The sequence below is a fragment of the Lactuca sativa genome, chromosome 5, assembly GCF_002870075.4.
Source record: "Lactuca sativa cultivar Salinas chromosome 5, Lsat_Salinas_v11, whole genome shotgun sequence".
In the NCBI taxonomy this organism is placed as follows: domain Eukaryota; kingdom Viridiplantae; phylum Streptophyta; class Magnoliopsida; order Asterales; family Asteraceae; genus Lactuca; species Lactuca sativa.
The window spans coordinates 141,944,039-141,969,943 of NC_056627.2; the positions used below are offsets into that span (position 1 = coordinate 141,944,039).

The 25,905-nt window shown below is 30.8% G+C and overlaps 1 protein-coding gene across 1 annotated transcript; it reads right to left on the minus strand.

The window, feature by feature from the left end:
- Nucleotides 1-3,643: 3,643 nt before the first annotated feature.
- On the minus strand, nucleotides 3,644-20,912 carry LOC111920604 (uncharacterized). The gene is made up of 16 exons (XM_023916180.3): nucleotides 19,810-20,912; nucleotides 17,787-18,680; nucleotides 17,409-17,560; nucleotides 17,177-17,279; nucleotides 16,967-17,038; nucleotides 9,770-9,868; nucleotides 8,884-8,925; nucleotides 8,714-8,794; nucleotides 8,569-8,619; nucleotides 8,317-8,398; nucleotides 8,127-8,221; nucleotides 6,495-6,566; nucleotides 6,272-6,388; nucleotides 5,016-5,084; nucleotides 4,838-4,904; nucleotides 3,644-4,057 (listed from the first exon to the last, which is right to left on the minus strand). Exons 1-16 carry the CDS (start codon nucleotides 20,716-20,718, stop codon nucleotides 3,945-3,947), a joined length of 3,018 nt encoding a protein of 1,005 aa, XP_023771948.1. The 5' UTR covers nucleotides 20,719-20,912; the 3' UTR covers nucleotides 3,644-3,944.
- Nucleotides 20,913-25,905: the final 4,993 nt, after the last annotated feature.

The window sequence follows — 25,905 nt, forward strand, 5'->3', positions numbered from 1 at the left end:
TGGGTCACTAAGAGTATGAGACAACCTTTCTAGTGATTTGGGGAATCCAGAGGTACTGGTCGGAGCGTTTGGGTTCCAAGAGTATAGTAAGCATGTGATTTTGATGATTGTTTCCTAATTCGGGGTTGTAACCCAAAGATTAGTTATCATAAGGCTATGGGCCTTGGTAAAGGAGAGATTCAGACCCCTTGGATGTGGATAATGTAGATTAGGTAATCTGAGAGTTCGGTTTGTGTTTTGGAGCCCAAGGATATAACCATAAAGTGATAGTTTGGGCCTTTTATGGACTTTGGATTTAAGATCAGTATGTTTTAACTCAAAGTAGAGTTGATAGAATTATAGAGCTTCTCATTACCTTTTTGTGGATATAAAGAACATCGAAACTGTACTTAGAACGAAGAAGTTATGGCCCTCAGAAGATTAGTGGTTTTAGTCCCTAGCCGAGTATGCTGGACATACTCTTGGGGTACGTTGGGCGTATTGGCTCAATATCCGAATCACGAAGACACCCACGTATATGGGGCGTACATGTATGTAGACGGGGCGTATGGCCATCATGGGTAAACCCTAATTTTTAGGGTTTATGCCCTATTTAAACATCTTAAGTTGCTCTTAGATTCTCTTATTACCATACTCCACCTCTCCAAACCCTATGAATGAAACCCTAATTTCCTTGTGAGTGTTTTGAGCTTGGAAGTGAGCTTTGAAGGTGCTTTTGGTTATTTTAAAGGAAGCGGAACTTGTGATGTTGCATTGGTGTGGCTAGAGTTTGTGGATCCAGAATCATCATCAACTTGGAAAGCTCTTTGAGGTATAATGGTCTTAACTTGATGGTTCATTTGTTAGATATAGTTAGGGCTTGTTCTTGTGCTTTTTATAGTCCTTTAAGTCATGCATGAGAGTATGAGCTACTCCAGAAGATAAGGATGAAAGATCTTAGCATTTTTGAGGTCCTTAGTTCATAAAAATGTAATATTCATGAGTTATATTAGACAAAGGATGAGTTTTGGTGCTTATTATGGATTTTATTGATTATTGGCCCCATTAAGGCATGCAAATGAGTAAAGTTGCCAACTATACATGTTAAGACATCATTTAGGAACAAATTTGAGAATTAGGCATAGTGGCTTAACTGATTAGGCACTTAATGGTGATTCAGGTTGGTTGTAGTGAACGTTGGGCATACCCAGCTCGTACACTATGTGTATTGGCCAAAGAAGGTGTATGCTAGGCACAAATCTGAGTACGACGGGTGTACTCGGCTGCCATTTACTTCTGTCGACTTTTTGGTTTTGGGTCATATTTAGACTACTAGGGTTTTCGGCATTCTTGAGCCACTAGTCCTTTTGACTTTGGGTCATTGTTAGGCTTTAGGCCTACTTGGATTTTGACCCATAGTAGGCTTCAGGTGTCATTTAGAAATTTGGGCCATTGGGCTTTTGGAGCCAATGGGTTGGGCCTTGATTGTTGGTTCAAGTGAGAGAAGGGTAAAATGGTCTTTCACCCTTGGAGTTAGACAAATGAGATAGATTCTATTAATGGCTTATGGCCTAATTTATCTGATTTTTAGTAGTTTAAGGTGAGTTTCCTTCACTGTAGTTGTGGGTCGAAGGAGCCAATGTCGGCCCACTAGACTATGTTTGTAGTATGATGATTGTCTTCGTGAAAATTACCTGTTGTGCCTGTATCAACTTGATGTCTCTATAACTCTCATTGTTATGATTATATGTGTAGTGGTAAGGGATGAAATAGACCCGATACCGGTTGAAAGATACCGAAGGGGGTGAAATAGACTCATTACTGGTTTAAAGATACTGATGGGGGTGAAATAGACTCAGTACCAGTTGAAAAAGACTGAAGGGGGTGAAATAGACCCAATATATTTTTGATTGTATGTTTAAGATGTATGGTATGAGATATTTTGGGAAAATCACTAAGTTTCATGCTTACAGTTTTCTGTTTATGTTTCAGGTACTTCCGGATAGAAAGGGAAGGGCTCGGGATGATCGCATCGCATATACCATGTTGTTCTGCATTTTGTTGACTTGATGTATTTGGATGATTATTGGCATACTTTGATTTTCTTTTATGGTTTTATGAATACATTTTGGATGATGGTTTATTATTATAAAGATGAAACTTATTTCCTTAAATTTTAGGACATTACACTTGGACACTTATTCTAATAGTAGTCACGTTTAACTCCTATACGATCAGACTAATAATTCTACCACTTTTTAATAAAAAAAAAGGATTTTCTTGACCATAAATTATCATTTTCTATGGTCTAGATATCAATAACAAAACCAAAAACCATGACAAATGATAACATTCGTACACCATGTAAAACTATGACACATACTTGTCACTATTCCTATAAAACTCAAGGCTAAAGGTGTGAGTATTTTTTGTACATGTCACGATTATTAAATTAATATAGAGCTACAACAATAATACAGTCTCATAAATTGACCTTCTGCCATACAAATAAGAAAAGTTAGGTCATCCACAATGCATTGAACTCCATAGAGTTCAATGAATTGGCACATCATCTTTCTAGAATCCACACAACTCTATCATTTTTTCCTACAATGCATTGAACTACACAACGCTCATTGAAGAGTTTGATGGTCATTAAACTCCAAATCCATTGAATGCCAAGGTGGCATCTCATAATGGTAGAGTTTTATCCATTGGATGACACATAGACTTGCCACTTCAATCAACTCTCTCATTAAATTCACCATTGTGGATGTTATTATAGCTAATATGTTTTGAGAAAGTCGTGACCAAATGTTGTTTTTGTACAAGTGATGTTATAAATGCTTTTAAGTTTCATAAATATATATTCTAAATATCCTTGAATAATAACGTCTATAAATACTTTTGAGGTTGTTAGAGTTTAATTTTACTTTTCCGTTGATTGTCGAACAATCTAATTTTTATTTTGCAGCCTCTAGTTTATGGGTCCATCCCATTTCAAGAAGGCGTTGACCAGATGTCTGGCAACAATAAAGTAATCATTTTGATGTCAAAACTCCAAAGTTTCATAATAGGAAAAATCATATTCGTATTTGCTAGCTTCCACTTCATTCATGATCTAGATGTAAACAAAAAAGTAAGCCCAATATATTGCAACAAAAACCAACAAGAGTGGCTAACTTTTTTCCAATTCGCAAGCAAAACATCCTTTCTATAGGTTGTTGGTAAGTGTGAATATATTTAATGTGGGGGAGTTCGAACAATGAGTTAAAACTAAATTGCAGCTAATGGGTCTTATTATTGAGCTAGTTTTTTTGGAGTCTGAAAATCAAGGGGTATGCTTCTTGGTAGTTTTGATTTTAACATTATAAGTGGTTCAGTTTGTCTTGTTTAATTATTACAAGGGAGATAAAATTCAAAGGAAGGTGTTGGTTGTCTCGCCTGTATTTCTGCCATGTTTTGGCTCTCATATTATAACACGTGGAAGTGAAGCATGCACTATTTGATCATACTTTATTTGATACCTATCCCTATATTGGTAGTCTGCATTGTTTCTTTGTCCGGTTCAAGTAATTAATGGATCACATGTAAGTAGGAAATTATTTATGTAGTTTATTATATATGTCTTTTATCTTTTTCACTTTGTGTATTAGATTATAGATAACATATAACATACATTTTACATTAAGTATTATACACCTTAGGTTGATCTACATGAGAAAAACACAATTATGTGTCAATTAATTATATGAACATATACGCATGGAAATCAGGAGAATAACCGGTATCAACAATGTATATGCTTAGAGTTACTGATTTCATCTTTTGGCGGATCCCTTACTATCTTATTTATATGTTATACTATCCAATGTTACATAAGAACTTTGAACCTAGCTAGATGGTTACAAGTGCATTGCTTGTTATGATGGAGTTTTATATTGGTATAAGAATGAAATCTTGCATCATTCTTCTTTAGTACTTGTCTCCAATTTCTTCTTTCTAGCAGTTGCCTTCATATTATTATGATTATGTGCTTTCTTGAACATCTCGATAAAATACACCAGATAAGTTATAACTGCAAAAACAAAGTGAATAAATCATGAAATATCCTCAAACAATAGCACAATGTAACTATATATACATTATTAACTAAATTGTTTATTTTAAGTTGCACACGATGTTATCTTACTTCATTAAACTAATCTAAAATGGAGTCTAATCGACATAGACAACAATGTGTTCACTTCTACTAATTTCAAGTTTTGAATAGAATAGGCCATATTACAACCCCAATTCCTTTTATTTAACAAACATATATATTACACATACTATATATATATATATATATATATATATATATATATATATATATATATATATATATATATATATATATGGTAAGCTAAATAAAGTGAATATATAAAAACATTACTCTTATGTTATTATATAGTATAAATTTTGTATATATAACTTTATTTCATTTTTTAGAATATGTAAATAATTTTTTAAATTTATATTTACATTATAATTTACTATAATATTACACATATATAAGAATCATATCAAAATAATAAAATAAAAATAAATATATGAATAATCATATATTAACATTCATATTAAAATGTACTTAAATAAAAGCCCTCAATCACTAGTTTTATACTGATTATGTCATGCTCTAGATTTACCTACCCTTTTATTTTTGTGTTAATAAAGGTGTAAAACGATTGCTCTTATTATGTTGTGATACAAATTAGATCATCCTAACATATATGTTTACATATATACCATAAATAGCTAGAAAAAACTCTCGTTAGCTTGTAATTAAGAAATAATGCCATTAAAAACTACAACAAACCTTGTCCCCATGAATAATGATTGGGATCCTCTCCAAAATATATGACAAGTGACTCTGCGTACCGATCCTGCAAGACATGTTTGCTTGTTACGAAGTAAACTAATATTTTTCTCGTTCATTTCTAATGATGTTAGGGTGAACATATATAATAATTAAAGGACATAATTGAATTACTCACCACTTCATCAAACAGGGCGATCAGAGATGGGAGTTCTGCATCAGCACTATAAAGAAATGTCCTCAAGGCCTGAAGGGTGATGTATAATTAATTTACTTTTTCGAAAGAAAAAGATAGACTAAATTGTCTGATACTCATTACTAATTATATGAATTATGTTCTTTCTTGTGTGGGTGCAATATGTATTGCCTTAAGACCAACATACAAAATTTGTTTTTATGCAACACTTTGTCCACATATAAAGGAAACAAATGGGTAAAATATTTAGATTTAGGCTAGTACTACATCTGTGAAACTTCCATTGAACTGAGTATGTATTGAAATCATGCACCTTGAGATATTATAGAAATCAAATATTAATGAACTAGGTTAAAACCCATGGGAACCACGGTTATAAAATAAATTAAATATTTAAAAAAAAAACTTAGAATTACTAATCAATTATTGTAAATAAATTATTAATTAAGATATATATTTTTGTATTTATATAAAATTATAATCGTTGCTTTAAATGAAAATGTGAAATATATTTTGAAGATATATATATCATACAATACTTATTTGTGAAGTAATGAAGAAAAATAACAATAAATTTGTGAATATTCACCGTAGATGAGATAAATATTTGTATATATATTGAGTATATTGTACAACTGTTTGCATTATTTTATTTGAAAATTTGAAAATTACATTGTAAAAATAACAATGAATAGGTGTTATGCAGGGATTTAGTATATTTGAAGGGATTGTATAAAGGTGGCGTGATTGTTTGAAATTACATTTATTGATTAAGGGTTATTGTAATAAATTAGGCAACAGATATTACAAATCAAACTTTTGCTGACGTGTGTTTCATATGTATAAAAGGGAGGAATGAATTAGTGGAAATGTAATTAATGAGAACAAACCAAAGACTGACAAGTGGCAAATAATTAATTTCAAGCTCTAATTGATTGACACCTAGGTAGGCAGATTTCTAGGTGTATACTAAAGTATCCAAATTCAGTCCTCTTGATTATGGAATCCTTCAAACCTTGGTATGAAGTAAATTGTCGTTCCAGCTAAGAAATACATAAATGCATTTAAACTTTTGTCAACTCAATGATTAAACCACGCTAATCATAAGCTATTGATTCATTATCTTGATTCTTTAGTTTTCAATTCAATAAAATATTATGTCCCCGTAGGTCATTCATAGTTTTCCAGCCTGTTATACTAAAGATACATGCAAATCAAACCAATATATGTTTATTTACCTTCCGAAATTTAGCAGATACACTCCCATCACTGACTGAAGCATCGAATTCTTGCTTAACCTTCTCAAAACTATTGATTATTGCACACTTCTCCTCATACAAATCTTTAAGTTGTATCTATGGTTTGATGTGATTACCCAAATGAAACAAAAAAGATTACAAGTCAGCATTAGGCATCCTATTGCCAGGAAAAACTCGACTAATTTTAAGGTATTTAGCTTACCCAATATGCATCTTGCAAGTGTATGAGATCCTTGTAAAAATACAACAACTCTGGCATTTGCTCAGCAACCACCTGTTAATATGCAATAGCGGTATGTACATACCCAAAGTTAAAAAATGATAAAACTGACATAAAGTTTCATAAAGAAAATGTAGGGAATTCATTTTCTGGCAATTCATTCCATGAGACAGAAAATATTATTAATATCATTCACATATATGGTCTTTGTATGCATTCACCCATTCTTTTACCTCAAATTTGTTTATGTTTTGTGTTATAAACTTTTTTTATTTAGAAAACATGTGTCTCAAAACCCAATCCTACATTCAAATTAGTGAAACAGTAAGGGACACAAATGCACATTGTTTTATGTCTAAGATACCAGATATGGTATTTAGTTGGATAATACTTTCCAGCTATCTTATGGTTGTGGATTACTATCTAACTTGGCCTCATTGCCTAGACTAGCTAGTGGGGGAAAAGGGAAGCCACCCCTTGCGGTGCACACGGCAGTGTTCGAGCACAATATCTGCAGCGCTTGGCACAAGGTCTACTGTGCACAAACCATCATAGGGGGCGTTGAGGAAGAGCAAAGTGGGTAGCTGGATAGGGCTCAAATTTTTTTATTATATGTATATTTATTTAAAAAGAAAATTTACAATAGCAGTAAGAGTTTTTTTTTTTTTTCTGACTCGTCCTGGACATATGATGCGAACCACACAGCCAAATGACGTTGTGGGTTCGTGGGCACTATCCCATAAGAAGCGGTCAAATTTTTTTTTTAATATAAATATATGTTATTGTATGTTTGTAACCCTAAGTAGAAATCATGTGTGGCAGCCACGATTCTAATAAAAGTATCTCTAGTTTGCATGTGTAAATAAAAGGATTACTCTGATCATCCGAATAGTCATAAATTTTTGTGTTCATAATTTCTCTTCGCATCTTTATTATGTGTTTGTATCTTTATCACATTTTAATATTTTGTCCCCAAGAAAACTATGATAGACTTGTCTTGGGTTAATTGGTTTGAAAGTCATGTGATGCATGGCTGGTTTAGTAGGTATTTTTGTTTGTTTTGTTTATAGTGTATTTTAGTTTGTTTTAGAGTTTAGAGTTTGAATAGAAAAGGAGTCGAGCAGAAGGTTTGACCAATTCTTAAAGCTTATGGAAAATTAAAAGTACACCGTGGGTTGAGAAGTAATATTCAGTTACGGGTTCTTTACGTAGGATTTTTTTTTTTTTTTCTTTATGCTTAAAGTACATTCCTTGTCAGACTATATATAACCATTTATCTACGAATGAAAGTGTAGGCTTTTGGTTTTTTCTTATTTCCTTTCCATATATACATATTTCCATAACTCAATTCTCTATCAAACTCAGGTAAAGACATATTTGTGATTTTAACTTGAGGGCCTGAACTAACAACTTGTTGGTTTATCTCTATCTGTATCTCTTCTAGGAAAGATATAAACTTGATTTCCCGATCTAATGAAAGATCGTTTACATAACAAGAAGTTACTTTGTTTCAAAGGATTCGTGTGTGAATACTTGGTTAAGTGGATATCATAATTATAGCTTTCTTTTTAGTAATCAACTAATATACGTCAAAATTAAAAGTCAAGGATGTACCTTGCATAGGAAGTGCAACAGGGTGACGTTCTTGTTTGTTGCCCATGTGCAATCCAATCTCTTAAGACTGCCTAATTTGAATCCTTTGGCGGATCCTGCAACATAGATGATATACATCATTGCATGAAACACGATAAGGAAATATAAGGTCCCATCTATGAAGATATTTATGCAACACTTCCTACTGTACCTTGAGCTATGCCTGCATTTAATTTGTTCCCCAACTTGAGAATTATCCGCATTATCTTAGCCAGCTTTGTTGATTCCATGATCTAAATTTTGTGGAAGAAATTAAGATTTTGCAAACTGGTGTGTAAGTATGTTCATAATCTGAGGGGTGCATTAGGGTAGCCTAAAAGCCAACATGATACTTCCTCATCCGAGGGTATGAGCTTTACTTGCGAGTTAAATATTAAATTGGACCTAGCTAGATGAAATTTACCTCTTTAGTAGCATCTTTGATAATATTTAAAGTGTCTCTGAAATTCTTAACCTGCAAATTTTTTTGAACTCAAATAAACAAGGTAGCTAAACCAGACATAAATAAAGTAAAATAGCAAAAAGATTAATTATGTAAGAATATTTACCCGACGGGTAAAAGTAATTGCAAATGCAAATACTTGTAGTTTTGAATCCATCCTTGGAATCCTTGCACACTCCAAGAAAAACTAAAAGGCCGAGTACCATAATGTGTTATATATCTAAGGTGTGATTATATCTTTCTGCAATTAAACTTCCAATCTATAATTAAAAATACCTGTTCACACTCTCCTAGTGTTTCCTTTTCTCGAGTATGGTTCTGAGATATAGAAATACGATTGCATATTAAGTATAAGTCTAGGCATCATTGTTAGGATTAACCATTGATAAACAGAAAATCAGGCATGCATAATAAACATGAGAAGAAAAAAAAAACAAAACAAAACAAAAAGAATTAACAAGATTCACAGGATCAGAGTTACCGTCTAATTCACTGATGGAGTAGAGATATATATTATTAATGTAACCGCATGTTGGCGTAAGTTAACAATCGTACATGGAAATCTATTTCTGATGATGAGTTACCTAAAAACTACTAGTGGGTCAAATCCTAACGTTATCAACTTGAGTGGGACCCATGCTTAGCCCCCATAGAAAGCAATCGGATCAAACGGATGATTGGTCTCCAAAACTCAATATTTATAGCAACAAGTTCTTAACAAATGTCTAAAATTACAGATTTGATGAATAATAGCTATTCATGATGTACGCAATAGGCATAGACTACACACAAGTTAGGCATACATGTGTATTTAAAAATTAAAAAAAAAAAAATGTAAGCGATTTTCTCAAGAGAACCATTAAATTATTTTTTATTTTTTATTTTTATTTTTTTTTTTACTTTCTGCGGCCTCGATTTCGCCCATAATTTTTTTCAACCTTCTACTTTTTGTTCTTGTCATAAATTACCATTTTTTTATCGGTTCATGTTTCCTTAAAGTGACACTGGAAACAAAACCCTTATGTTTTTTTCCCAAGCTACACAATTGAATTGCTAAGGTGTTATATATATACAAATGACCTGGCATAATTTTATCTTTGTTATGTATGGATATAATGGAAAGAATACAAACTAACACAAGAAAGAAGTAAGCAGACTGTACCGTTATCATCTCCATTTCTTCATTTGTAGGACAAAGTTCAGTAAGATCATAAACTTGATCAGCACTCAGAGCAGAAGAATCTAATGCAAGGATCGCATTCTGCAAATCAAACACAACTTCTTATATAATGCTGCAATGTTATATGAGAAATTAAAGTGTTCATTAACTTAATAAACCAATAGGACTTTTGATATTGCATGATTTATTTTCCCAATCTAGGTAATACGTCTAACTGTTTGCAGGGACGAATCTCTTTAGAGGCCATGGGGGCCATGGCCTCCCCGCTTTTCAGCCTACTTATACTTGTTTATACATAGATTTAAATTATTTCTTGCATATTAAAAAAAACGAAACTTTGGAGAGACTTGAAATGAACAGGACTCCAAAAAAATACAAACAAGAAGTCTTGTGAATAACTAAAAATCCTAATATGAAGGAAACAGATACACCAAAAATAAATTCTGAAATTTTAAACTATTTGATAACCATAAAAGAAAAAAAGAAATAAAAGGAGAGAACTAAGAAGTCTCAAAAGAATGTAACAGAAGCGCTACTCTTCTCTTCCTCTCTGTCAATGTCGATTTCTTCCCCGATCTCCTCATCATATGCGAACTACGGTCTTTGCGACTCAGATGTGTACTAGATGTGTACTTGTTTTTGTTAATCTTTGCAGCCTCTCTTACTTGTTAGTCCACAATACATACTTGTTCCTTCTCGTTGGCTGCTTTAGGGTTTTTTTTTATGGTATAGCGATGTTAAAGTGAGTCAAAGAGTACAACATATTGCGCGTGTGTCTATATATGAATTGCTTTTTCTATTAAACAAAAGAAAACTACACTGTTGTGCATGCTTTTGACTTTTTTCTTTGAATAGGTTTGTGATAAGTGAAAATATTGTTAATATTTTTTTAGAAATATAAGATAGTAAAATTTCTTTAGTAAAACATGTATAAACCATTTTGTTATGCTCACTTTTTCTAAACTCCATCTTGTGTTATTGTTTAATGTACACATGATTTGAGGAGATTATAAAAATATATTAGAAAATCATTTAGAAAAAAATTATGAGTCTTTTCTCAATAAGAAAATACTAAAACATTAATTAAGATTTGTAAACCTAATTGTTGATTATTAATTCAACTAGACTCAAAAATCTAGTTGGTAATTGTTAAAAATCAATTAATAAACAAAAAAGTATAAGGGTTTTATGATATGCTACAATTTAAATAAAATTAAATTTGTTTATACTATTTTGTTTTGTAGTTTTGGTTCCGGCCCCTTCATTTTAATGCTTGTGTTCCGCCCCTAACTATTTGTATGGGTCATGAATGATTATTTTCACAGTGTTGCAAGAGACTTTGTGACATATATTCAAAAATATATAAGTTTTTAAAAAAGGAGTAAAGGCGAACAGTAAAACAAAGAGGGTCACGATATGATGTTAAAGCACTTTGGTGATATATATATATATATATATATATATATATATATATATATATATATATATATATATATATATATATATATATATATGTTCATTTGAAACGACCTAATTTTGTGAGACTGTGACACGCAATCCTAACCATTCATTTAGTAGATAAAAAAATATTTTTAACATGCAAAATAATTGAAAATTTTCGATTTTTTTTTAAATATTATTTTCGAAATTTATATTTTCCAAAAAAAATAAAAAAATACCGAAAAAAATAAAAATAAAAAAATATATATATATATATATATATATATATATATATATATATATATATATATATATATATATATATATATATATTCAAATATTCTACATATCTGAAAAATCTAGTAAAATATTCTAACATTTTAAAAATCACCTTAGAATATTTACAGTATAATATTCTATTAGAATATTTCAGATACTTTTCAAAAAAACCGGTAATCTTTTTTTATTTTTTTTTAGGTAACCAAAGTTTCAAAAATAATAATTAAGAAAAGAATTTTTGGATTTATCATTTTATTTTGTATTTTAAAATTATTTTTAGATTTGGTTTTATGGTCTCACAAATTTAGCATGGTCTCAAATGACCGTAGTTCGTATATATATATATATATATATATATATATATATATATATATATATATATATATATATATATATATATATATATATATATATATATATATATATATATATATATATATATATATATATATATAAACACCTAAACCCTTTATAATAATCTAAAATTAAAGGTTCTTACGGTTCTTAACCTTTTTTGGTTCTCATTTGAACATTTACATATATATATATATATATATATATATATATATATATATATATATATATATATATATATATATATATATATATATATATATATATATATAACCTACATCTGCAGGGATATGTACATTTAACGATGATGCATGTATTCTTTAGAAGTTATAATATAAATAGGATATATATACTTGCAAACAAGTAACTATATTGAGTGACCTGAAATCTCGGTGTCACTCGGTAAGTAACGAGTAATTTGTTCTAATAGCATTTGATACATTGTATTTTATATCATTTCAACAATGACAGGTAGTCATAGTGACAAGTAGCCAGGCCTGGCCCAGAAGGGGGCATTTGGGCGACCATGACGGGCTTATGCATTGTTTGGAGCCTTAGTTGTATTTTTTTTTTCATTCATATATATTAGACGTATTTTAGCACTCGAGTTGGTAACTACGTGAACATTATAAACATTTTACTTAATTTGAATGTTTGCTTACTAGTGAAGAGTGAAGTTCACGTGTTTCGTTCCAAGTAATTATTTTTAGAGTAAATTAAACGAATCGTTCCTATGGTTTAGGGTAATTTGTGCGTTTGATCCCTAACTTATTTTTTTAACTCGGAAGGTCTACATTGTTTTTTTTTTTTTTTTTACGCGCTTGGTCCCTGTATTACCTAAAAAAACCATTTTGCTCTTGATTTTTTAATTTATTTAAAAAAAAAACACACCCCCCAACTCTACCTCGATCACCTTACTTTACCTACCGCATCATTTCTCCCTATTTAAATAATAGTCATTTTAGTTAAAACATAACCAAACGCGTAATAAAAACATATAGTAGGGACCAAGCGCATAACAAAAACAAACAATAGCGACTTTCCGAGTCAAAAAAAATAAGTTAGGAACCAAGCACGCAAATTACCCCAAACCATAGAGACCATTCATGTAATTTACTCTTATTTTTATTTGTTTTTTTATTAACCTCAGTGTTTTTTGTAAATAAAGTTATTTAAATATTTTTAAAAAGTTAACTATAATTTTAAATTACTAAAGTTCGCTTTTAATATGTTTCAATATAACTTGAGAAGTTCTTTTAATACTAGGTACTAAACTTGGAAGTTTATTGTAGGAATTTAAAGTTTTTATGTTAAAGAGCACACATTATTTAGTTGCATATCAGGCCCGACTCTATGTGTAAATGGACAAAGTTAGGGCTTAGGGCCTCCATTTCTAGAGGGCCCCACTTAACCAAAATGTCTAATACAATCCAATGCCGAATTGTCCATATTAGCTGAATCGTTGTCTTACTGTGCACACGCCTCAAAAGTTCGATTCATCGGTTCTTCTTCTAAAAGCCATGATCACACTTCTCATCTTCTTCTTCTCAGGGGCGGCTCAAAAATCGGACTGTGATTAACGATTCTAAACCGCTGAAATACATACATTACCTTATGTTCTTCTTCTTCCTTTTCCAATCTTGGCTTCTCATGTTCTCCATAACTGATAAATCTACTCCACCAGTCAATTGTTCAAGGATTTCTGATGATTCAAGGTTATCACTGAAAATGGTACGTGCCATTTTTTGACTTTTCACTTTTATTTTTCCATTATCTGTCATCTGAATCTAAGAAACTGATTATCTAATTAGGGTGTGTCGTTGTGTTGTTGAAATTGTATCTGAAATTGGCATACTTATAACGTAAGATATCAGATATGATTATCTAATTAGGGTTAATAGTTATTAGTTCAAGTTGATTAGGATTAATACTTTTCGATTTTTATTTTTTCTGTTATCTAGTTTTTTATTCTATTCTTCATTGGTTACAACCGATTACAAAATTAGTGGTGTAAACGAGCCGAGCCGAGCCCGAGCCTGAGTCTGACCAAGCTCGACTTCAGCTCGTTTAATTCTGAGGAAGCTCAACATTAAGATCGAGTTCGATTCGAGCCTTAAAACGAAGCTCGAGCTTGGCTCGTGAACAATTTAATGGGCTCGCAAGCCTAATCGAGCCTCTCTCTCTCTCTCTCTCTCTCTCTCTCTCTATATATATATATATATATATATATATATATATATATATATATATATATATATATATATATATATAGGATTGTTTAAGCTCGTTTAGGCTCGCGAGCCCATTAATTGAAGCTCGGCTCGAGCTCGTTTAATAAACGAGCCTCATGTTTAGGCTCGAGTTCGGCTCAGGCTCGTTTAATTCGATCTCGAGTCGAGCTTTTAACGAGTCGATCCCGAGAAGCTTACGAGTAGCTCGGCTCACTTACACCCCTATACAAAAAATACAAATCAGGTTGGAACGAATTTCAGAATTTGACTTTCCATTATCTTCTAAAGTTCTATTATCAAATATCAAGGGAATAGGTATAATCCAAAATTCCTAATCGGCTAATCCATATCTTCTATACTTATAGTAGTTTTCTTGGTGATTGTTCATTGTTATTATTAATCAAATAATTAATAATCATGTCAAAGAGAAAATATGAATGAGAAAAATGCAACATTAGCTTTTATAGAATAAAAAAGTGTCGTTTTTAAAATTTTTAACTACATAAAAAAATGTTGATAACATTAAGTATAGTAAATGACAAAAGGCCCCAACTTTTTGGTTCGCTTAGAGCCTCCAAACTGGTTGAGCCGGCCATGTTGCATATAGTTGGAGAGCGGGTACTAGAGAAGATTATGTTAAAGATAAAGGTTGCGCGAGTTGAGCTTGGATTCGTGAGGGTGTAAAGTGGAAGATATTAAAGATATATGATTGTTCTTCTCATACACACTTTGAAATATTCTCTCCCATACGATATAAATCCATATTCTCTCATCTTCAATCTTTGTTCATACTGATTCGCTTGAAATAATTTCCTTTTTATCATCTTTTACATCAATAGCTTTGTTGTTGTTCATTCTATATGCAGGGACTAAGGGAAAGTGAAGAAGTTTAGCATTAAAAGTTGAACCTAATAATGGGGAATAAGCAAAAGCCACCTCCTACCAAGTTTGGGACTTATGAGGTAATGTTTGACTATAGTGTTAGGGTTGATTTAAACAACTTTTGTTATTCCTCAGAATTTACAAGAAACATAATTTTATTTGATGCTTTATTTAGACAAGGTTATCTCTATAGTTTTGATAATGCCAATGGTTCAATTTTAGTTTATAAAAATGATCCATTTATTTTTAAATCTTTTCCTTGTAATGGTATGTATGAGAATACTATATGTGTGAACGAACTTGGCGATTGTGTTTATAATATTGATTCTTCCAATAGTTTGGACAAAGCATGCTTATGGAATTGTCGTCTTGGACACATAAACAAGAAACGTATTGTCGAACTCCAAAAGGATGGAGTGTTGAAATTATTTGACTTAAAGTCAGATGATCAAAGCGAGTATTATCTATTGAGCAACATGACTAAGTCACCTTTCACTGGTACATGTGAAAGATGTGAAGGATTGTTTGACCTAATATATACAAATGTATGTGCGACTTTCATATCTGTCACTAAAGATGCAAATTGCTTCTAAGTAACGTTTACTAATGATTATAGTAGATATGGGTATATCTACCTAATCAAGCATAAATCGGAAGCTTTTTAAAAGTTCAAATATTTTATGCATGAAGTAGAGTGTCAATTGGACAAGAAGATATTGATGCTTTGATTTGATAGAGGTGGAGAATATCTTGTTATCTTAAGGAATGTGGAATCATTTCAAAATTGTCACCTTCTAGGACACCACAACTTAATGGTATGGATGAGAGGCGAAATCGTACATTTCATGACATGGTTCATTCCATGATGAGTCAAGCTTCACTTCCTATATCATTCAGGAGGGTATGCCTTACAGACAATCGCCTATATCCTCAATCTTGTTCCTACTAAGAAGGCTTCCAAAACACCTCATGAAATGTGGATAGGGAAACCTACCTCGCTCGCACATATCGAAGTCTAGGGCTGTGAAGTTTTTGTTAGACACGAAACTCAAGAAAACTAGAACCCAGAGCCGAGAAGTGTATTTTCATTGGTTACCCACATAAGTTATTAGGATACTTGTTCTATAGACGAAGTGAGAACGTTGTTTTCATAGCTCGAAGAGGGGTCTTTCATGATAGAGAGCTCATATACAAAGGAGATAGTGGGAGTAGAATTGATCTTGATGATCTTCAAGAGTCTCCCAATGAGGGAACCTTTTATGACTATAGGATCAATCATGTATGATATGCCATGTAGTCGTCCTGATGTAGCTTTTTCTTTGAGCATGGTTAACAGATATCAGCGAAATCCTTACATGGGTCATTGGAGAATGGTGAAGAATATAATTAAGTATTTGCAAAAGACAAAAGGTATGATCTTAGTCTTTGGTGGCAAATATGAACTTAAAGTGAGTGGTTATAATGACCCAACTTTCAAACAGATCGATATAACAATTATTCTTAATTCTTCTTGGTTTTTCTATTGAATGGTGGAGAGTTATATGGATTTTACTCTTGTTGATGTTATAGATATGAGAAATAAATGAATAATGACAAAAAATAGGATGTTGATATAGCAATTAACTAATATTTGGAGAGTTATATGGATATTACTCTTGTTGAGGTTAAAAGATAAAGTTATATATAAATGGATTAATGTAATGCTAATGCAGCAAGCTATTAAACATTGGGAAATTGAATGGATTAAAACAATTTGCAAGCTTAATAATCGAAGCTAATGAACCAATTTTGAAGATTAGCATGTTGGAATAATGATTCACAACCTACTTTCTTATCTAAACGTGGTGGTTTCATGGAAGAAAAGTGTTTTGGTTTAGACACCGGTTAGAACAAAAAAAATTCTATAATTAAAACTAAGCATACTAGTTTTGACTTGGCTTAGTTTATCAGTTTTAATTCCATATCAAGTTTTTCAAAATCCTAATGAACTTACAGTAATATCAGCGATGGGAAGCTTTATGTCTTGAAGCATAATTTTGCAACTATTTGCTCTGTCCGAATGAACCTATAAAGAAAATTGTCAAAATCACTTAAGAATGCTTATAAAGTATCTAAAAGAGTATATCACAAAGAATGAAACAATGGACATTTATTTTATTTTAGTAGTATAGTGGTAGTTAAAGTACATGCTGAATGAACTAACCGGACAACAGTTTTCTGGCTTGGGCTTTTCAGAACCTAGGTGAGCTCTATCTTTGTATTTGCAAAACAAACTCTCGAGTTCAGTAATATCGATTTCAGGATCCCTAAAAGTAAGAAATTTCACCAATTTTAGTAATGAAGCTAAAGCATAATATGATACGTTTTACTCATGCCTTAGATAACATGCGTGTTATAAGTAGTGCTTGCAATTTCCATCCAACAAACCCACTTACCATGATTGGTTTCCATGTTCAAGAGACACATCCCATAAAGTTCCAAGAGTGGCACGGGTTGTCTCCCAAATTAGGGGCTTTAAGGATCTTTGATACTCATTCCTGCTCTTTGAACTTGGATTTGGTGGTGGTGTAAGATGTAGAGGTAAAACCTGAATAGAGATGTAAATTTGGTTATATAATGCTTTACATGTGACACTAGGACACATAGAAGGTATAAACAAACATAGTCTAGTAAAAGATCCAATCACCTATCATTTGGATCACATTCATTGGTAGTGTAACAGGATATATTATTTCTCGCAAAAGTATGAGGAAAAAAAGATAGATTTAGATTACTATAAAGAAATGAATCAAGAAAGTAGAAAAGCAACGTACTTGACGTTCGAGTGCAGTTTCAAGTGCTGTCAGGATCTTTTTCATTGATGGACGCTCTTCACGGTCTCTCTTCAGACATTGATAAGCAATTGTGACAAACTCTCTCAACGAACTAGGACTTATTTCATCTTTTATATTACCAAAGATAATTCCACTTAGGTCATTCTTTTCATAGCAATTTCTTATCAGTTCTGCTAAAGATCGATGCTCATATTTATTGGGAGTATTCAACCTCCCACACAAAAGTTCAAACAACACCACACCAAACGAATAAATATCCGACTCCTTTGCTGGTGAGCCTGTCTCTATATATACCGGATCACAATACCCAGGTGTCCCAACAGCACCAGATATAGGAGATGTGTTTTCCTGCTTAGCAACAATAAACTTGGATAGACCAAAATCTGCAACCTTAGCATTCCAATTTTCATCTAGTAGGATGTTGCCACTTTTAATATCAAGGTGCCATACACTTTTTTGGTAATCTTCAGGATTATGAAGGTACACTAGTCCGCTAGCTGCCCCAATGCATATCTTAAGGCGTCGAACCCATCTTAGATCATTGCTGTTTATATAAAAGTCGAGACTTCTCTTAGCTGCGTACTCATACACAAGTATCTCCTCGTTGTCATCATTACAATATCCTAAAAGGTTGACAATATTACCATTCCTGTATCGAGAAAGGTTACGCTCATTTTCAAACCCACGGTTCCCTGCCTCATTTGTCGGATTTAAACGTTTTATAGCAACGGTCATGATATATCCCTCCGACTGTACTAGTTCTCCAATGTATACTTTTGCAAATCCTCCTTCCCCGATGCATTTGTTTGTAGCAAAGTTGTCGGTAGCTAATTTTATATCTCGTAGTGATATTTTGGTCCCCTCGGTATATATCTACAACACAAGCCAAGAGACGATCTACAATTACTTTTTTGTCCATTTGTATAATTTACTTATAAAGCTATAAAATTAAATGAATAAACTTGCTTTAAATTGTAGAAGCTAAACATATAAACTTGTGTGAGTTGTGTCATACGACGCAAAAGTATTGATATATGTTGATTTTGATTAAATTCAATGTAAAATAATTTTATTCAAAATTGCAAAATTTATCCCACTAGATTGTCATTTTCCTTTGGCATATATAGTCCAAACCTTTTAAAAAGTTGTGATGATCCTTTTCAACTAGTTTGGTTATGTGTAGATGAACATTTATTATTCTTTTCCATAAAATAAATATAATAATAAATAGTTAGATTTTTCTACACTAAAAACATTTGTTATGATTTTTTTTGTTACATAAATATTATAAAACACTAGTCGCACCCACATAGGATTCTAATAAGTAATCAGGCCCAAGGCAATATAATAATCACTTCAATTGTCGATTCAAATGGAAATTCCAAAAGACGCCGTCTCTCCCACATCAAACGCTCTAACATTAGTTCTTCTTTTATTTTTCAGAATTCGCCCGCCACAAATACACAATACATTGTTCTTTCATAATTCTTAATTATGATTTTCACTTTTTTTTTTTTTTTTTTTTAAATAGCAGCAAACGGAAGCTAGATGATTTTCTTTGTGAATCAATCTTTTGAGAGTTAGACTCTAGAGTCTAGAGTAAGTGCACCAATTGGCTTCTTTCTGAATCGTATTCCTCGAAAGTTTGAAGTAGAGTACCCTTTCATATTTTAAAGTTTTAATGTGTGTAAATCGAATTTCTGAATCGTTGAAATTGATTTCTGAATTCTGTTTGTGATTTGTGATTTACATTATCGGACTGAAGTGCAATTTTGTATGAATAACTGAAATAGAATTTTTTGAATAATTCGGTTTCTCTATTTTCTGAACATCTGATTTCTTATTTCTGTATTGGGCTTTTTCAACTGCTCAGAGGGATATGGATATTAACAGCCAAATATTGATGAAAAAGATAAATAAATATAAGATGTTTTAATGAAAAACATAGATGAAGGCTAGAATAAAAATAAATGAACCAGTAAAAGGAAAAAAAGGAGCGTACTTGATATGTCCGTGCATCTTCAAGATTTTTCACTACATCGTTCATTGATGGACGCTTTTCAGGGTTGCTACGCAAACATTGATAAGCAATTGCTGCAAACGCCGTCAAAGAATCTGGGTTTATTTCATCCTTTATATTAACCCAAATAATTTTATTTAGCTTGTTCTGTTTGTAGTGTTTTTTTACCAGGTGGATCAATGATTCTCCACGCCTATCATTATTCTGGATACACAACCTTCCACACAAAACCTCAAACAACACCACTCCAAAGGAGTAAACGTCTGACTTCTTTGTTAGCATCCCTGTCTCCATATAACTTGGATCACAATATCCCATCGTGCCTACAGGATTATTATAAAGAATACTTATGCTTATATTAGCCTGATGAAATCTTGATAGACCCAGATCTGCAATACTTGCACTCCAGTTTTCATCTAAAAGGATGTTAGCACTTTTAACATCCCTGTGTAATATTCTTTGATGGGTACCTGCAGGATCATGAAGGTACTCCAATCCGCGAGCCGCCCCGATGCATATTGAAAGGCGTTGAACCCAGGTTAGATCTTTGCTATCGAGATGCAAGTCGAGACTGTTGTTAAAAGCATACTCATATACTAAGATCTTCTCGTCTTTCTCGTCACAAAACCCCAAGAAGGAGACAATATTTTCATGTCTGTATTGTGAAAGCATCATGATCTCCATCCAAAACTCGCGGTTTCGTTGTAAAGCTATACGATCTAAACGTTTTAAAGCAACTTTGGTAGGCCCCTTGAAAAGGATAAGTTCTCCCTTATAAACTTTCCCAAGGCCTCCTTCTCCGATGCAATAGTCTTTAGCAAAGTCGTTGGTAGCTGATCTTATAGCTTCTAGTGGTATTCTGAGATGTTCAAACATCTTTGGGACAGACATTATTTTGATGATCAATGGAAAGTAAGAAACAAGACTTAGGCTTTCAAAGAATTAAGGTTGAAGTGCTTTTGTAAGAGATAAGAATCAATCCATTGTTGCGCAGCAATATATAGAACTTAATGTGTTGGTCATCTCTCTCTCTCTCTCTCTCTCTCTCTCTCTCTCTCTCTCTCTCTCTCTCTCTCTCACACACACACACACACACACACACACACACACACACACACACACACACACACACACACACACACACACACACACACACACACACACACACACACACACACACAATTATTGTTTATTTCCAATCTAACAAATTTCTATCTTAATACAAGTAGCATCTCTTCAACAAACCTTGTTTAATTAAAAGCATGTGCTTTCATACATTTAAATTAATTGCGCGTGATAAGGAAATTAATGTCTCCGGACAAAAATGTATCCTGTAATTTTTAAGGAGTTGACTACTATACAACAACCCGACAAAAATATACCTACCCAATATTATATAATTCTACCCCTACAATTATTAATTTTTAGTTAAATAATAAAAATCTAGGCATCCTATTCATATAAATATTATTCTATCTCTTAATCATTTTTTTTCTTTAATATGCACGAATAATTATTACAAAACAGTTTTCCATCAATAAATGTATAAATATAGTAATCCCCAATATAATTAATGTTATTTTAATTTTCTAATTTTGTCCTCATACTTTTGTATATCTTTCAAAATTTACCTTTTGTTTTTTAAAATTTTATTTTAAACCTTTTACTAGTATGTTACTATAAGGTATTATTAGAAACTATGAAATGGATTTTAAATAAAAATAGTTGACAAATGAAATGGATTTGACGTGCGTCAAGCTAAAACTATTTATTTTATAATATATTTATCATATTAAATTATTTTATTTTTAGCGATCAAATGACTATTTTATTTTTTTCTAAAATGAATAAAAACGTCAAAAAATATTAGAAATATGTTATAATATTTTAAATAACATAAATTTAATAAAATATTTTAATAAATAGAATTAAAACATAATATAATATTTTCAATTTTTTAGATTTTTTATAGTAATGTCATAAATATAAACTAATAAAAAATTAAAAATATATTCAAACGTGAAATATTTTTTGTTGTTCAACAAAGATTCAAAGATTTTTTTAACTATACAAAAAGATAGAAATTTAAAGACTTTTTGGTTATACAAACAAACAAAACATCATATATTTTTTTCAAAACAAAAAGTTATATTTTTTTAAATTCACTGTTAGAAACAAGAATAAGTTTTAAAAATAAAATTATGAAATAAATACAAACAAACAAAACTTAAAAATATGCATTTGACCAAAACGTTAATCATTAAAAAAATCACTATTACTAAATTGAGGGGATTTAAAGTAGTATACTAATACTCAAACAAAATGTCAAAAGAATATAAAAGAATAAAACATCAAACAATGTTTTCAAACAAAATGTCAAAAAAAAATCATAAAAACAAAGGTAAATAAATAAATTAAATAAAAAAACAAGATTAATAAAAAAGATAATAAGCTAGTATATTAAAAGAAAATAAAAAAATAATTATTATGTAATCCTTAGTTATTTAAGGAAAAAAGTTAAATGCAATTATTAAGGAAAGGAGTATGGTTAAATAGGAAAAGGGTATGGATAATTGCTAGCTAAACCAAGCATAGTAGAATTTCTATTTTCTTTTTTGTTTCTTTATAGAAAACATTAAAACAAGCATAGTAGAATTTGCTTTAATTAAGAACGTTGATTTGCTTGCTTGCAAAATAGCTTTATACAATATGTCACATATACAAAATCAAGCGGAGTAAACTAATACCTATAAAGGTATCTAGTTTTGTTTGGAGAGCTGCTCTAGGGTGCATCCTATCTGCAGAAGCACTTGGTTACAGAGGTATCAAACTCGACTCCACTTTATGTGGATCATGTATCAACGGGTCGGAGACTGTTGATCGTATTATAGTTGGATGTCCTTATGCTACTGAGATTCTCGATAAGATATCAAGATGGTGTGAGTTTGACAATATTAAAGTGCAAAGTGTTGGTGACCTAGTGGAATTTGCAAACAAACGGGGAAGGTGTTCGAAAAGAAGGAAGAGACTAAGTGCCATCTTCTATGGGATAATACGGACTCTATGGAAAACAAGAAATGAAAGGTTGTTTCAGAGATGCACAAGCTCTCCTTCAAAAGTGTTTGAGAATGTCAAATCAGTGGCGTATCTTTGGCTCAAAGTAAGGGATAAAAATGGAATCTGTAACTGGGAGGATTAGAATGTTTCTCCTCTTGCATCTCTATAATTGTATTACTTTCAATAAACTGTAATGTCTTTTGGTGGCCCCTGTTTAGCTCCTTGCTTGTTGGGGTCAGTTTAATAAAAATATCGTTGTTTCAAAAGAAAAAAGTAGCAGATGCTTAAATTAACGACGTTAGACGGCTCAAAAGGAATTGCCATGTTGGTTCAAATTTCAAGGACAACAGGACAGATGGGCAGGCAAAAAATTTGGATGTTTTTTTCCACACGCCAATCTAATACACACCGATCTATATCTATTTAAAAATCTTAATTATTGACTAATAATTTCAATAATAAACTATTTAAATTATATTGTTTTTCGAAAAAGTAAATTGTTTCTTTCTCTTTTTTAATCTCTTTCTCTTAAATATATATATATATATATATATATATATATATATATATATATATATATATATATATATATATATATATATATATATATATATATATATATACTACTCCTTGTGTCCCAAAATTATTGTCCACTGCCAAAAATAGATATACACTTTTACCATATTACCCTAACATTTAATAAAGTAAACCTAAATAATTATAAATGCGTATTTCCCGTTGTTTTTAGAAAATGACAAGAGGGTCATTTTACACAAAAAAGACAAAACTAATGATTGTTTTTCTTAATCTGTGTATTTTTTTGTCTGTGGACAATAATTTTGAGACGGAGGGAGTATGTTATAACTCGTGGACATCACGGATGAGAAAGATAAAAGAAAATTATAAATAAATCGTAAGGTAATGACTGAATAATAATATAATTATTATTATTATTGTTATTATTAATTTATAAGATTCCTGTGTGGTTTATAATGATATAATTATTAGTTCAAACTACAACGACACATTGGTTTTAATATGGGATGGTCGTTTTGTGTTTATAGATATTTTATAAAATTATAATTTTATAAAATACAATATAAATCAATAGAGTGAAAAAGAAACATAATCAATCATGAAAATAACATTATTATATGACAAATTAAAAATTAATGTAGCATAAGAAAATACATGAACACAAAAACAATTTACAAATTAAAATGATGAATGAATGGTCATTTACTAATAATAAATAAAAGATGATAAAAAGAACAAAATTATACAAATTATTTATAAATTTTAAAATTTCTTTATACAGACCATTAGATGTTTTATTTGTAAGTGTATCATCGGTATCTAAAATTAACAATTTTAATTATTTTTTATTTTGAACTTTAGATAACGAGACAAATAATTGACCATGTGTGAAAAAATGACCCTTAAGAAATAAACAACATTCAGTATGAACTATCTTTGACTCGTTTTAATTATCATTGCACTAGATATACTTTGAGATGATGACGATGTGGTAGAAATTTTTTTGGATTTTTAATTATCCGAGTATAACTTATTATTTTTTCTCCTCTTTAGCATGTGTAGCATCGATGTTTTTGTTTGATAAATAATAACAAATAATAAAATAAATTTAATAATTTCAACTTAAGACTAACCTAGGATTGTTAGCTCCTTTAATTGGAATACACATAAATTCACAAACTGAATTAAAATCAAATAGTGTATATACATTGCTAGCTAGTTCCAGATTATAATCGTAATGGTTAATAATTATTTTGAAACAACTATTAATTCAACTAACATTTTATTTAAAATTAATATGTATAATGTTTTGACGATACGCAGGAAGTTGATTATATATAAAATAATAAAAAAATTGTTGATAAATAGACTAAAAATTTGGTGATATTCATAGTATAATAATGATAACATACAACTTCAAAAATAATGACATTTTAAAATATAGTTAAGTAAATATGACAATCAAAATTAGGTAAATACTTTGATTTTCATTCAGGTAAAAAAAAAAAAAACTATTTTTATGATGGTATTAAAACTCCTATGATTGTTTTAGTTAAAATTTTATTAACAAATTAATCTAAAAATATCGATTTACTATAAATTATGCATTTATTTTGAACGTTACTAAAAAAACATTTATTTACCAAATAACCACCGATAAATTATCACTCATCCCCACCTCTTTTAGCTATACCAAATTTGTAGATTTCATCTACTATTTTTTGCCCTAACATTATCCACGATATATAGAAAGTCTGCCGCCACCTGCGCCCTTTGCCTGAACTTTGCCCGTCTGCATTTCTCATGATGAAATAACATAAGAATATACATCCGAGAAGCAATCGTAATTGAAGGCAAAATTACATGGATTATAAGGTAATGTCGATGGCTCGTAACATATGTCAGGTGAAGAAATGGAGTATTGGGATATCAATACAACAATATTAAAGGTAAAAGACCATTAACTTTTCTGATTCTTGGTTATTTTAACACAAGATAAATATGTAGACATAGAATTTTACCATTTTATTTTGTAGTAATCTTGTATTTGAAGATTATAGCCAAATCAGAAGAGGTTCTTCAAGAGTGAAAAGAAACAATCGGAGAACTTTGTAATTTTTCTGTAAGTATATTTTTAAATTTTGAAAATTGAAAATACTAAATATTAGGAAAAATTATATTCAAACCGTTAATCCGATTAATATGAATAAATAAGGGATTTATTTTATTTGATATACCTTCTAAATTAATATCACGTGTTATGATATAAAGGGTGTTTTTTGCAACAATATTTTACTGTGAATGGTGATTTATGTTATTTGATAAGAAAGTAATTACTACTATTAGCAAGATGTAGATGCCTTTTAAAAATTTTAAGTATGTCCTTGAGCTATGCAGCCTCCTGTCAATATTATGCCAACCACTATGAGGTCTATATATGAAAATATAAGTCAAAATTTGTTATATTTTGTTAATGATTATTAA

Excerpts from the sequence above, each read along its gene's own strand:
- LOC111920604 (XM_023916180.3), bottom strand. The coding sequence starts at position 20,718 with ATGTCTGTCCCAAAGATGTTTGAACATCTCAGAATACCACTAGAAGCT. Across the intron at positions 17,039-17,176 it reads AGCCAGAAAACTGTTGTCCG|GTTCATTCGGACAGAGCAAA; the intron begins GTTAGTTCATTC and ends TTTTCTTTATAG. Across the intron at positions 8,222-8,316 it reads AAATGCAGGCATAGCTCAAG|GATCCGCCAAAGGATTCAAA; the intron begins GTACAGTAGGAA and ends TCTATGTTGCAG.